At 43.3% G+C, this 13431-nt stretch overlaps 1 protein-coding gene across 1 annotated transcript in view; it reads left to right on the top strand.

Moving 5' to 3' along the window:
• The window catches only part of Scn8a (sodium voltage-gated channel alpha subunit 8), a 116675-nt gene extending 103964 nt beyond the window's left edge, over positions 1 to 12711 (top strand). Inside the window, exons 23-27 of the mRNA XM_010628614.2 lie at positions 635 to 688; positions 1181 to 1318; positions 2178 to 2282; positions 4983 to 5253; positions 8901 to 12711. Coding sequence (XP_010626916.1) covers positions 635 to 688; positions 1181 to 1318; positions 2178 to 2282; positions 4983 to 5253; positions 8901 to 10048 — 1716 coding nt within the window. The 3' untranslated portion in view covers positions 10049 to 12711. The remainder of the gene's footprint in view (positions 1 to 634; positions 689 to 1180; positions 1319 to 2177; positions 2283 to 4982; positions 5254 to 8900) is intronic.
• The last annotated feature ends 720 nt before the right edge of the window (positions 12712 to 13431 follow it).

Below are 13431 nucleotides of genomic sequence, written 5' to 3' on the forward strand. Positions count from 1 at the left end.
TTTAGAAATGGGAGGAAAGGAGCTAAAGATGTAGGGAAGGTGTGATACGTAGGGGAAGAACAAAAAGGGAAAAGAAAAAAATGTGAGAGAATGAAAAGATGAAAATAAAGTGTTTGTAGATGGGGAGGGGAGGAGGGGGTGAAGGGAGGGCAGAGGTAAGGGGAAAAAAATGAGAATCAAGACTTGCCATGTAAAGGTACATGATCCCAACAATGAATGTAACTGTACTGTATCCCTAAATGTACCAATAAACTCAATAAAAAAAAAAAAAAATTCCCCAGTGGAGAACCAAGTTCCAAGCTCCTGCAGCAGATTCTCACCACTCACTCATAAACCGGCCTCAGCCCTAGCTTCAGGCAGCCTTCTCATTTTTGTAGCCAGGCTCATCTTAAAACCTTGTATGGAAGCACTGGTGCAGCTGCCACCATCATCGTGTGACTTTGCCAAACTTTGATGTTACCCAAAAGGCCCCTGAGACCTGTATTTAGAAAAGGAAACCCTCTCTCCATGGGAGCGAGGGTGCAAACTCCCTGTCCAGTGTTTTCACTGAACCTATGCCTGTCCTTCAGGACCCCACCTAGACTCTCACACCCTCCCTAATAGGCACAGTCTAATGAGAGACTTTATTTGCCAGGCAACCTTCAAAGGCTGGATGGACATCATGTATGCGGCCGTAGATTCCCGAAAGGTAAGGATGTGATGGTAAGACACAACCCTCCCAAAGGTTAGAAGGCAGGCAGCATGGTAGCCCCTCAACAGGAGAAAGCAGGGAGAGAGGAATTGAAATCTCTGTTTAGAACATTAATTGCTTGCTTTATTGATTACAAGTCATTTTCCTCCTCTCAGTAAGCCCTCGCCCTTTTACATTGGCTCCATAGGATTAGACAGTGGATTTTTACTCGGCCCCAGTGGAGCTGTCGACTCTTCAGTCCTACTGTGGAATAAAATTGTAGCTGTCAGCAACATTCCTCCCCTCCCCCTGCCTTGTAACCTGCATTTTCCCCACCGAAGTCACAACAGTGCTAGCCTCCTCAGGACTGGAGCTGCCAGGGCAGAGAAGGAGGCAAGCAGAGAGAATCAGGGAGTGCCCCACCACAGCTTGTCCTGCAGTCGTGTTGGAGTAACCCGCCCAGCCCTCAGGGTAGGTCCTAACTCATCCTTTCATCTCGTCGTTTGACAGCCTGATGAGCAGCCTAAATATGAGGACAACATCTACATGTATATCTACTTTGTCATCTTCATCATCTTCGGCTCCTTCTTCACCCTGAACCTCTTCATTGGTGTCATCATTGATAACTTCAATCAACAAAAGAAAAAGATAGGTCTCCTCCCCTCATTGCCAGTGGCCAGAGTTCAGCCCAGATGAGGGGCGCTCTGTCTCTTTTTCTAGAAAGAAAATGCCTCTTTCTCTAAAACCCAAGCTTTCGCCTTACCATGCCATGGCCCCACTACACATAGTCCCAACCAACTCTCTTCAGGACTGGATTTCTGCAGTATGTGGTTGAGGCCTAGTACTAGCTGGGGTCTCTCACCAGAGGTGGAAGCAGGGGCTGAGAGCACCTCTGCAACAGAAGTGAAATGGAAAGTAGCAGATGTATAGCTGTAGCCAGAAGCGGAAATTGTCCAGGTTTATAATTCTAATCACTGGGCACCTCTAGCAAATTGGGGTTTGAGAGGCCACCCCTGGGAAGTCCACTTTCTTGTCCCAGATGGTCCACAGTTTTTCTAAAGTAAATTCAAAAAATTACTCTTGTCATTTCATTTTGTAAGTCAAGAAACTCTCCACACTGCCTTCTTGCACCAGATTTTCCAAATTTGAATATCATCTAAAATAAACAGGACATTAACCAAGATTTGAAAATATTTTTATTTTAAAATGTTTATCAGAAAATCAAACCCAAAAAAGTGTGATGAGACTGTCAGATGTGACTGCCAAGTCCTTGCTTTCAAGCTTAGCTTCCCTGAGACAACTCAGAAATCCTGAATTGAAAACAAAGGCAGCTGTCTCTTTGAATTAGATTATCTCAGATGTACCTCACTTAAGATAGCTGTCAGCTAAAGTGGGAAGAAAAGAGATAAGTCTCCCTTCATTCTCAGTGTTGATCTTGAACCATAGGTCTACACCCTTAGCATGGGAGAGCCGGTTGTGATTGCTGTTCTCTTCTTTCCTCCTTTACTTTGGAGGTCAGGACATCTTCATGACTGAGGAACAGAAGAAGTACTACAATGCCATGAAGAAGCTGGGCTCAAAGAAACCACAGAAACCCATTCCCCGCCCTTTGGTGAGTATTTGTGCGAGCTAAAGGCACAATGAGAAGCTATTTGGAAAAAGACTGGTGGGGTTACTGCAAAGGAAATAGTAAGTGCCACTGGTCCTCTCCTCGCTGCCGCATTCAAAAGACCTGAGTGACTTGGCAGTAGAACACAGATGAAAGATGGCTTGGCTTTTACAGTCATACAGTCCCTCTCCTCTGTGGGAAGCAGCCAAGAATCAGCATGTTTACCACACTGGCCCTGGCCCAGGTAGAGAGAGGTTTTAAGAGACAACCAAAAATGAACAAAGAAAAATTGAACAAGCACTTATCCCTTTCCTGCCAGTTCAAGATAAGATTTGGTCGTTACTTTCTCAGCTTCTGTGCCCAACCAGTAGAGCTTTTCAGGATGTGTCTGGAACAGTGCTAGAGCGGTGCTTCTGGCTGGGAGAGCAGAAGAGGGTGAAAGTAGGAGAGTCTGCCGCCCTGATCTCCTCTCTGTAACAGCCTTTCGCACACTGGATTTGAAGCTGAAATTCTGCTTCACCATTCCTTCGTTGTCATTCTCTCATTTCAGAGGAGCAATCTCAAAAGTTCTTCTTCTATAACTTAAAGTATTTTTTTTAAACAAAAACAGCAGAATCCTTAAAATCAAAGCTTACCTGCTGGGGATGTAGCTCAGTTGAACTACACCTGCCTGGCAAGTGCAAGGTCCTGAGTTCAATCCCCAGTACCGAAAAAAAACAAAAACTAACCAAAACTTACCTGGTGATCTAATTTGTGGAAGTAAAAGTAGAACTTTTACCTCAGAGTTGGCATTCCAGAGTGCTTTCCTCACATACCCCATGTCTGTTCCTGCTGAGGAGAAAAAAGCCCTGGGCCTTTGCAGAGCAGTTTGAAAACTACAGAGTCAAAGCAGTCCTGAAAATAAGCACCAGCTCAAGTGCCTAAGTACTTTTAAAAGATCAGGGAAATCTTAGCAAAGAGAACTGTTATTGTATTTCCATGATGTTAAGATTTTCCAGCTGGGCATGGTAGCACACATGTGTAATCCCAGCACTTGGCTGGCTGAGGCAAGATTGAGTTCAAGGCCAGCCTGGGATACATAGTAAGACCCTATCTCAAAAATCAGAGCGAGAGAGAGCTGGGATTTAGCTCAGTGGCACTACTGCCTGCCTCACAAACACAAGGTCCTAAGTTTGATCCCCAGTACAAAAATAATAATAATAATAATAAGATATATCTTGAAAAAGTACAGATTCCCAATGATGAATGTCATCAAATGGTATATCTTAAATGTACCAGTAAACTTAATGAATAAAAAATAAAAATAAATAAAAACTTGGGCTGGGGATGTAGCTCAGTGGCACAGGACCTGCCTGGCAAGTGCAGGGTCCTGAGTCCAGTTCCCAGTACCAAAAATAAAAACTTGATGTTGTAGAAAATAAAGAGTAATTACGATTCTTTCAGCACATACTGATAGATCTCCCTGTATGTATCAGGTATTCAACATAAAGTGATAAAGTATAGACACTGATACCCTAGGGGCTTACAATATAGTGGGGATGGGAGATAGGTAATAAGTAATCCAACAGCTACAATAACATGGAAAATCATGGGAAAAAGTAACTGGGGAAAGGACCGTGAGACAGAGAAAAACGGAGGGTTATAGGAGTAGATCTGCTTCAGTGTAATTGTCAGAAAAGCCTCATCAAGGAGGGTCTCCTGAAGTGGATGGAAAGGCATCAAAGAGCCAGGGAATGAGATTCCTGGAAAAACAACTAAGATCCTAGAAGCAAGAAAAATTAGTTTGACCTTGAAGCAAGGAGCAAGAGAAGAGACTGGCAATGAGCAGAATCTGACTGTGAAGGCATCTCTCAGCCAAGGGAACAATAGGGATTTTGTTGAAAGCCCAAGGAGAAGCTATTGAAAGGTTTAAGTGGGAGGATGATGCAACCCATTTATATCTTTAAATAATCACATATGCCTGTTTGGAGACGATACTAGAGAGGAAGCAGGGAGAACAGTTAAAAGGCTTCAAGAAATCCAGGTGAATGGTGATAACGGCTTAGGATAGTAGACCACTCAAAATGGAGTAAAGGGCTGGGGATTTAGCTCAGTGGTTCCACCGCCTGCCTCACAAGCACAAGGTCCTGAGTTCAATCCCTGGTACCAAACAAAACAAAATGGAGTGAAGCAGGTAAAATTCAAGTAATATTCTTGGAGGAAGGTCAACAACAGAACCCTCAGAAGGGGGATGAAGGAGATGAAAGAGATGGACCCTCAGATTTCTGGCTTGAGCGATTGGATGAATAACTGAGAGGAGCTGAACAAGGTAGGTGAGGACCAGGGGGAAAGATCTGGCTCTACCTTCGACCTTACGAGTCATAAAGGAGAGATGTTGAATGAGAACCCTAGGTCTGTAGATGCCAGGTCAGCAGTAGGGATGGGTGAGCACTCCTGCTGTGCTAGCATCAAGAGTTGGCTGGCAGATGAGACTAAGAGTGGGCACTCAGAGAAGTCAGAAGACCTCCAGAAAGGTGTGACGTTACAGGCTCGAGAGGAGAGTGGCCACTTGAGCTGTCTGTCTCGTGGTGAGGCAGTCCTGATGGAGCAGGAGAGTTGCCAGCATTTCAGAAAAGAGAAGAGCGCTTCTCCGAGAAGGGTGGCAGCTCCCACGGGTCTGCTCAGAGAGGTTTTCACCAATCCTTTCCTTCCCTTTCTCCCCAGAACAAAATCCAAGGTATCGTCTTTGATTTTGTCACTCAACAAGCCTTTGACATTGTTATCATGATGCTCATCTGCCTTAACATGGTGACAATGATGGTAGAGACAGATACTCAGAGCAAGCAGATGGAAAACATTCTCTACTGGATTAATCTGGTCTTTGTTATTTTCTTCACCTGTGAGTGTGTGCTCAAAATGTTTGCCTTGAGGCACTACTACTTCACCATTGGCTGGAACATCTTTGACTTCGTGGTGGTCATCCTCTCCATTGTGGGTGAGTGGGGCAGGACAATGGGCACAGGGAAAGGGCCCTAACTGGCCTGAAGGATGAGATTACAGGGAGCAGCAAAGTAACTGTCCGAGGGCCAGGGATTTAGCTCAGTGGTTCTGGTGCCTGCCTCACAAGCACAAGGACCTGAGTTTGATCCCTGGTACTATTAAAAAAAAAAAAAAAAAGTAACTGTCTGAGTTACAGGCAGGTAGACTGCCCTCATAGCTTAAGCCCATGTAGAACCCACAGTCATCTCATGGATCTGCCTAGTGGTTTACATGGTCAGTGAGTTCCTGCTGAGTATTCACAGTAGCCTTGGGTTGTAAATGCTGTGGTTCAGGGAGGGAAAAGTATAAGATTTGGTTCTTACTTTCAAGGAGTTGAAAGGTAAAAGAAACCTGTCATATATTTCTATATTCATGTGAATGAAACTGGGTTCCCAGCACCACAAAAGAAAAAAAAAAAAGAAAAAAAAAAAATATATATATATTCTAATATTTATTAGATAATAGGGCCAGGGATTTGGCTCAGTGGTTCCACCACCTGCCTCTCAAGCAGGCATATATATATATATATATATATACATACATACACACATGCTCCGCTTTGATGCCAGGTAGTTCAACTGACATATTACAGTACCAGTACCGGTAGAGAGTGTGCTCAAAACTCACAGAAAGCACCTCCAGAGCTCCGGTGGCCACACTGTATTGATCAAGGGGGTCACTGTGGCTACCAGCTGGTCTCTCATTAGCCTGTGCCACCCTCTAGTTCCATCCTCCAGAACAGTGTGACTGGAAGTGTGTTGATACACAGAACATTAATCCCATAAAGGAATGACTTCGAGTAACTCTGTACATGGAATTTCCCTGTAAGAGTCACAGTATACGTTGGCCTCCTAAGGTCCTTGAAAGTCTTATGGTAATCCCACCTTGATTAGACCACCACACCATTTGTCTAAATGTAGTGGTAGCTCACTTTTTAATGGAATATATTACAACTTGGTCATGGTCCTAAGCACTTTACATGTGTTAACCCATACAGTCTTCACAATAAGCCTCTAAGTGTCATGAGGAACTGAGGCTCAGAGAAGTTCTCGAGACTTGTGGCAGGTAACCATGAGAGCAAGTGGGGTCCAAGTTTGTCCCCTGACCTCAAGTCCATGCTGACTTCCCACAAAACACAGTGCGGACAGCGCTGCCCTTGCCCACCATTCTAGAACATTTCTGCAAACCCATTTTTGAGTAGAATAGAGAATCCCCTGACATATCACACTTCTGTGTTTAAATGGTCCTTTAAAGTAAAGAGAGAGAATAGTGGTGCTTTTGATGATTAGGATTTTTATCAAATGTTAATTTGTTGAACAACAAAAGTATAGAAATTGTCTCTTTAGTTAGAGGAGTTAGGGGCCTAGTGCAGGGGTATACCTGTAATCCCAGCTACTCTAAACGCCAAGATGGGAGGACCATGAGTTTCAGAGCAGCCTGGGCAAGTTAGTGAGACTCTGTTTCAAAAAAAGAGGGGGAAAAAAAAACAGGGCCAAGGATTTAGCTCAGTAGCACTGCACCTATCTTGCAAGCACCAAGGTCTTGAGTTCCATCCCTGATACCAAAAAAAAAAAAAAAAATAGGAGTTGGGGTAAAACATCCTCGAACCCCTTAAATGATGTTTCCTTGCCTAGATTCTTGTCTGCCCCATTTCTTTCCTATTTTCTTTGGTGGCAGTTGTACCTTCATCCTTCAAAACCTTAGATATTATCATTTCTCTGAAGCTTTATTTCCCCATCATATATGGGATATAAGAATTACCTACAGTACATTTTATATTACCTGACTTCTTATGGTCCTGGGGTTTTTTGTTTGTTTTTTGGTTTCTGGTTGTTGTTTTTGTTTTTGTTTTTTTGGTTTTTGAGACAGGGTCTCACTATGTAGTTGAGACTGACCTGGAACTCATTATGTAGCTCAGGCTGGTCTCAAACTCACATCGATCCTCCTGCCTCAGCCTCCTGAGTGCTGGGTTTACAGGCATGCACCACCACGCCCGGCAATGGTCCTGGTTTTGATTTAGTTGAGAGGTAAAGGGCTGTAGCTCAGTGGCACCATGCCTGCCTCACAAGCACAAGGTCCTGAGTTTGATCCCCGGTACTGCGAAAATAAAAAAGGAAGTTGAGAAGTAAAAAGAAAGTTGATAAGTTATCTTGTGTCCTGGCTGAGGTAGAAATTTCCTGGAAAGCACAGACACCCTGTGGAAGCTCAGCTTCTGAAGAGAAGATTATCTGGCCATTCTCTAGACTCCGTCTCTGTCCCTTCCTGAAAGTTAGAACGTCTTTCCTTGCTTAAAATCTTCAAATAAAAGACTCTGTAGCCTTTGGCAACTAACTGCCCCAATGTTTATAAATTCTTATGGTTAAGACACACCTCCTCCCTTAAAATAAATGTCATTTCTGCTGTCTGTGGCCCCTCCATCAGATCCCCCTTGTTGCTCTCCAGTTTTAATGACAGATGGTTCCGTTGAGATGGACCCATGAATGAGTGTAAATGGATTTGCAGATTTTCTCCCTCTCCTTTTGTGTCTCACTAACACTGTGGCATTTTTACCTGATAAAACTGTCTTCTAGTTTATGGCTTTCAGCTCAAAATCTAGAAACTCTACAGCTGAAGATTTAGCTCAGTTGTTCTGCTGCCTGCCTTGCAAGCACAAGGTCCCGAGTTCAATCCCCAGTATTTTAAAAAAAAATCTAGAAACTAAATTGAAAGCCACTCCAGAATGAGCCCCTTAGTTTTCTACACTAGTTTGATAGAGTAGAGAGATAGGGAGATGAGAAAACAAAGATTTTTTTTTCAGATCCAAGCAAAAGATCCTTTGAAAGTTGGTGGCATTAGCAAAATAGTTGACATCAAAGTCAGAGGATCATGTGCTCATGGGGTGTGACTGGGACCTCTGGGTGTGGAGATGGGAATTTCATGGCATTGTGGAAAGCAATTAATAGCACTTTGAAAAGCTGTATATACAGGCATTTGAATAAAATAAAAGTAGTCTTTGAAGAGAAAACAGATAAATGAGAGTATCACAAAAGAGAGTATCATTTTATTGTTAAATGAATAACCTAAAATTATTTTAACACAAGGGATCAGTCTCACAAACAAAAACAAAAGATCTAAGTCTAAAAAGATACAGTATAATCTAAACATAGTAGGATATTATATATTATTTATGGTTTCATACATAGAAAAACTGTAGAACACAAATGATACATACTTCAGGATTATAGATGACTTGGGGGATAGAGAAAAAAGCAGCAAATTTGGTGAAATGCTAGCCTCCGTTAAATCTGTGAGTTAGTTACTTAGGAGTCTGTATTGTGGTTTTTTGTTTTTGTTGTTATTTTGTTTTGTTTTGGTACTGGGGATCGAACTTGGGTCCTTGTACTTGCGAGGCAGGTGGCAGAACCGCTGAGCTAAATCCCCTGCCCTGTATAGTTTTCTTTTCTATATTCCTGAAACATTATTTTTATTATGAGAGTTCAGGTTGAGTAGTAAAACACTTTATGCTACAAAGCCCGTTGAACCCAAGAGTTCTACGGTGCCAATAAAAGAAGAGAAAGAGCATTTCCAACCTCAGTAACATAACTTCTTTTGTTCCTGTCTTAGGAATGTTTCTGGCTGATATCATTGAGAAATACTTTGTTTCCCCAACCCTATTCCGAGTCATCCGGTTGGCCCGTATTGGGCGCATCTTGCGTCTGATCAAAGGTGCCAAAGGGATTCGTACCCTGCTCTTTGCCTTAATGATGTCCTTGCCTGCCCTGTTCAACATTGGCCTTCTGCTCTTCCTGGTCATGTTCATCTTCTCCATCTTTGGGATGTCCAATTTTGCATATGTGAAGCATGAAGCTGGCATCGATGACATGTTCAACTTTGAGACATTTGGCAACAGCATGATCTGCCTGTTTCAGATCACAACCTCAGCTGGTTGGGATGGCCTGCTGCTACCCATCCTTAACCGCCCCCCTGACTGCAGCCTGGACAAGGAACACCCAGGGAGTGGCTTTAAGGGAGACTGCGGGAACCCCTCTGTGGGCATCTTCTTCTTTGTAAGCTACATCATCATTTCCTTCTTGATTGTGGTGAACATGTACATTGCCATCATCTTGGAGAACTTCAGTGTAGCCACAGAAGAAAGTGCAGATCCTCTGAGTGAAGATGACTTTGAGACCTTCTATGAGATCTGGGAGAAGTTTGACCCTGATGCCACCCAATTCATCGAGTACTGTAAGCTGGCAGACTTTGCAGATGCCTTGGAGCATCCTCTCCGAGTGCCCAAGCCCAACACCATTGAGCTCATCGCCATGGATCTGCCGATGGTGAGTGGGGATCGCATCCACTGCTTGGACATCCTTTTTGCCTTCACCAAGCGGGTCTTGGGAGACAGTGGAGAGTTGGACATCCTGCGACAGCAGATGGAGGAGCGGTTCGTGGCATCCAATCCTTCCAAAGTGTCTTACGAGCCAATCACAACCACACTGCGACGAAAGCAGGAGGAGGTGTCTGCAGTGGTCCTGCAGCGAGCCTACCGGGGACATTTGGCAAGGCGAGGTTTCATCTGCAAAAAGATGACTTCCAATAAGCTAGAGAATGGAGGTACCCACCGGGAGAAAAAGGAGAGCACCCCATCCACAGCCTCCCTCCCATCCTATGACAGTGTAACTAAACCCGACAAGGAAAAACAGCAGCGGGCAGAGGAAGGAAGAAGGGAAAGAGCCAAAAGACAAAAAGAGGTCAGAGAATCCAAATGTTAGAGGAAAGCAACAGTGAAATATTTACTGGTTTAAAACTTGCAAGTGAAAGATTGTTTACAAACTTCCTGAATATTATCAATGCAGATCAGCTGTGGAGACACTGTAACCTGAAGATCTATACCAAACGTAGTCTGCTTATCATGTGACACGGTTGCATCTTGAGCAGTGACCTGCCAAGGGCAAAAGACCCTGCTCCCTGGACTCACAGATTTTCTATTGCTTGGGCAGGTGGTTACTGCATGTTCCACATTCAGTCAATGCAACTTAGAACAAAACTAACAGGATACAAAAACAGACGAGAGGCTGCCAGGACCAGCATATTTCCGTTGCAGCCAAATGGATTTTATTTTTTCATTTTGTTGATTCTCAGAAGCAGAAAGCATCACTTTAAAAGTTCGTTTGTTCATGCAAACTATATTTGCATTCTTACATTAGTTAAGCTAAGCGGCAAAGAGAAAACACACACACACACACACACACACACACACACACACTCTCTCTCTCTCTCTCTCTCTCTCTCTCTCTCTCTCTCTCTCTCTCTCTCTCTCTCATATTTAGCCCATGTCATTAAATGGTCAGTTACTTTGACATAAATCACATCTTCTCCACATGGGCTTCACATGGTTTGGAGATGGGTGGGGGAACACAATCAGGTTTTTCAGGCTGAGGAGGACTTGCTCAGGCCAATTCCAAACATTGTGCTCGTTCAATGCATAGAAATGATTTGCATGATGGCATGCTGTGATCAGAAGTCATGCATGAGATCCATACACCACAGGACACTACTAATCCTGTACCCTGCATTGGGTCAGCCTTTGGACAGAACCCAGCCCTGCACCGTTCACTGTATTTGGAGAAAATGGTAAGAGTTCCATACTGGCTGCAATTCTTTTTAAGTCTTTAAAGTGTTTCATACACCTTCTGGGTAGGGAAACATAACTAATCAATTGACCACCACCAACAAAAAACAAACCCAATCCAATAAGCAGATGGATCCGTTGTGTGTATATGTTTAACAGACATCTCTAACATACAGCCATTGTTGCACATTTTGCAAGATAAACTACTTAATGCTGCTCTGTGTCTAGTACATGGGGAGACTTTGACCCCGAATGGCTTGTACTATTAATGTCACTGTAAAACCAAATCCTAGGGCTAAAAAAAAAAAGTTCATTTGTATCTTGCAATATTTATGATGATTGTTTAGCCTTCATACTGGAGAACTGACACTTATTTAGGGTAGAGATAAACGTGCTATTTCTAGTAGCACGTTTATCTCTAGGGGTATTTTGGGGAACCTAAAATGACCTTTTATTGGGGGATATGGGGTGCTCATTTCATTTAGTGTCATGTCCTTCTGCATTGTGGCTTTCTCCAGGCTTGGGTCTCTACGGAGAGGCGTTCAGATATTCTGACCTGCCCTCTCCTTTCTGCAGAGAAGTTGCCATGAGCTCACACCTGCATGGTTCCTCCTGCCTCCACCATATTTCTCCATCAAGCAGGGCTTCCCTTCCCACCCCTCAGGGCTGGTGAGGGCAGCAACATTGGATATGGCTACAGTTTCTTTCATTTATTTTTAGAATAATAGTCACTGGTGGGGCCTGAGGTAGAGATGGAGCCACCTCTTAACCAAGCCCACTTGATTTCTTTACTGCACTGGTTTTTATGACAAAGTGACTTGATATTAATTCTTTGGGATATTCCAGCTTCCCCCAGCACACTCCCTTTCAGCCAGTTTTGCTGTCTGCTTAATGACCTGCCCATTGTCAATGGAGAGTGGCTTCTGGGGGAGCGTCTTCTCCTTCATTCCGTCTCCTGCTTTATGGAAGACAGTTCTTAGTGCAGGGGTATATCATGTGATGACAAGGTTTCAAAGCCAAGACACTGCAGTTAGATGTTTCAGGAAGTCTATTTGAAGAGCGGAGAAAGACTGATGAACCAAATCAAAATAAATTCTTCCCGAACCATATAACAGAGGGGCAAAAGAAACCAACCCGTTACCAGACACACCAATCTGCCTTGCAGTACAAGCACTTTGGATGTAACTTTACAGTCCACTTGACTAGTTTTGCATAGAACAAACCACGGCAGCTCAGTAAGCAGAGCTTGCTATCTTGCTGGATCATTACAAACTCCATCCAGTGCTCTCAAGCCTGCTTCTGCGGCACCATCCGTAGGGTTTTGTACTACGCCTGATGCCAGATTGGGAAGGCATTTCCCTCAGTGCCCCTGCTAACTGCTAGGATGAATGAATGTATAGTACCATGTACAGGTGACATTGTAAACAGCACAAAACAGAAGCTGACATGTGGTTATTCTTTTTAAGAGAATTATAAATACTGTAATATATAATTTTATTTTATTGGCATGCCTTTTGTAAATACAAATTATTAACTTATTAAATAGGAAATGGCTTCTGGCTTATGCCATTGTCATGTTTATTTTTATTTTTTATACTTTCCTTTCTTCTTAGAACTTAGATGCTGTCAGCCAATGTACATCCCCAAACCAGACAGACAGACAAAAAATTTTTTATTGCTAATGGTCTTTTCCAAAACAACAAAAATATATATTTTTGTTCCAATGTGCAATAAATTCTAACCACTTCTATGCAAGATTTGGCTAAACTTAATAATTGTTCTTAGGTCTTGAGATGGGCAACAGAACTATCCAATCCCACCAAGTACACCAAGCACTCATGCTAGTGATGTCATTAAGCTGCTAGTCTATTAATGTTTAGATTTCTCTGAGATCTGACCATTTTCCTCCCCCAGCTCCTGATCCCGGCCCAGCAGGCTGTCTCCTCAGTAACACATGGGCCGTGGTACATGGCACCCATCAGCCAGCTTCCTAGGACAGAAGCCACCTCCACTGTATCTGAAGTTTTGCTTTTTTTTTTTTAATTTTTCCTACCTCTTCTCCCTCACCCACTATCCCTCCTCCCGGTCATTCCCTCACTCTCTCACTCACCCATCCTGCTCCACACTTCTTTGGTAGTAAATGACACCATCACCAGCAGTTTACACCTGCAGTTAACAGGCATTGAACTGAAAGGATCAGCGATGACATCTTTGCACGTCCTCGCTGAGGGGGTAAGTGGCAACGCTTTGCCAAATATTAACAAAGCCAGTCAAAACAGCAGCAGCCACAGTATCACTGCACATATATATATATAGATATATAAATATAATATAAATATTTATTTTTTGTAGCCAGGTCCTTGGTGCAGTATTTATACTCCACACACCTGCAGTCATTGAACTGAAAGGATCAGCGATGACATCTTTGCACGTCCTCGCTGAGGGGGTAAGTGGCAACGCTTTGCCAAATATTAACAAAGCCAGTCAAAACAGCAGCAGCCACAGTATCACTGCTCACTGCAC

This window comes from Fukomys damarensis, unplaced genomic scaffold (genome assembly GCF_012274545.1).
Source record: "Fukomys damarensis isolate Sample0158 unplaced genomic scaffold, DMR_v1.0_HiC HiC_scaffold_15, whole genome shotgun sequence".
Classification (NCBI taxonomy): domain Eukaryota; kingdom Metazoa; phylum Chordata; class Mammalia; order Rodentia; family Bathyergidae; genus Fukomys; species Fukomys damarensis.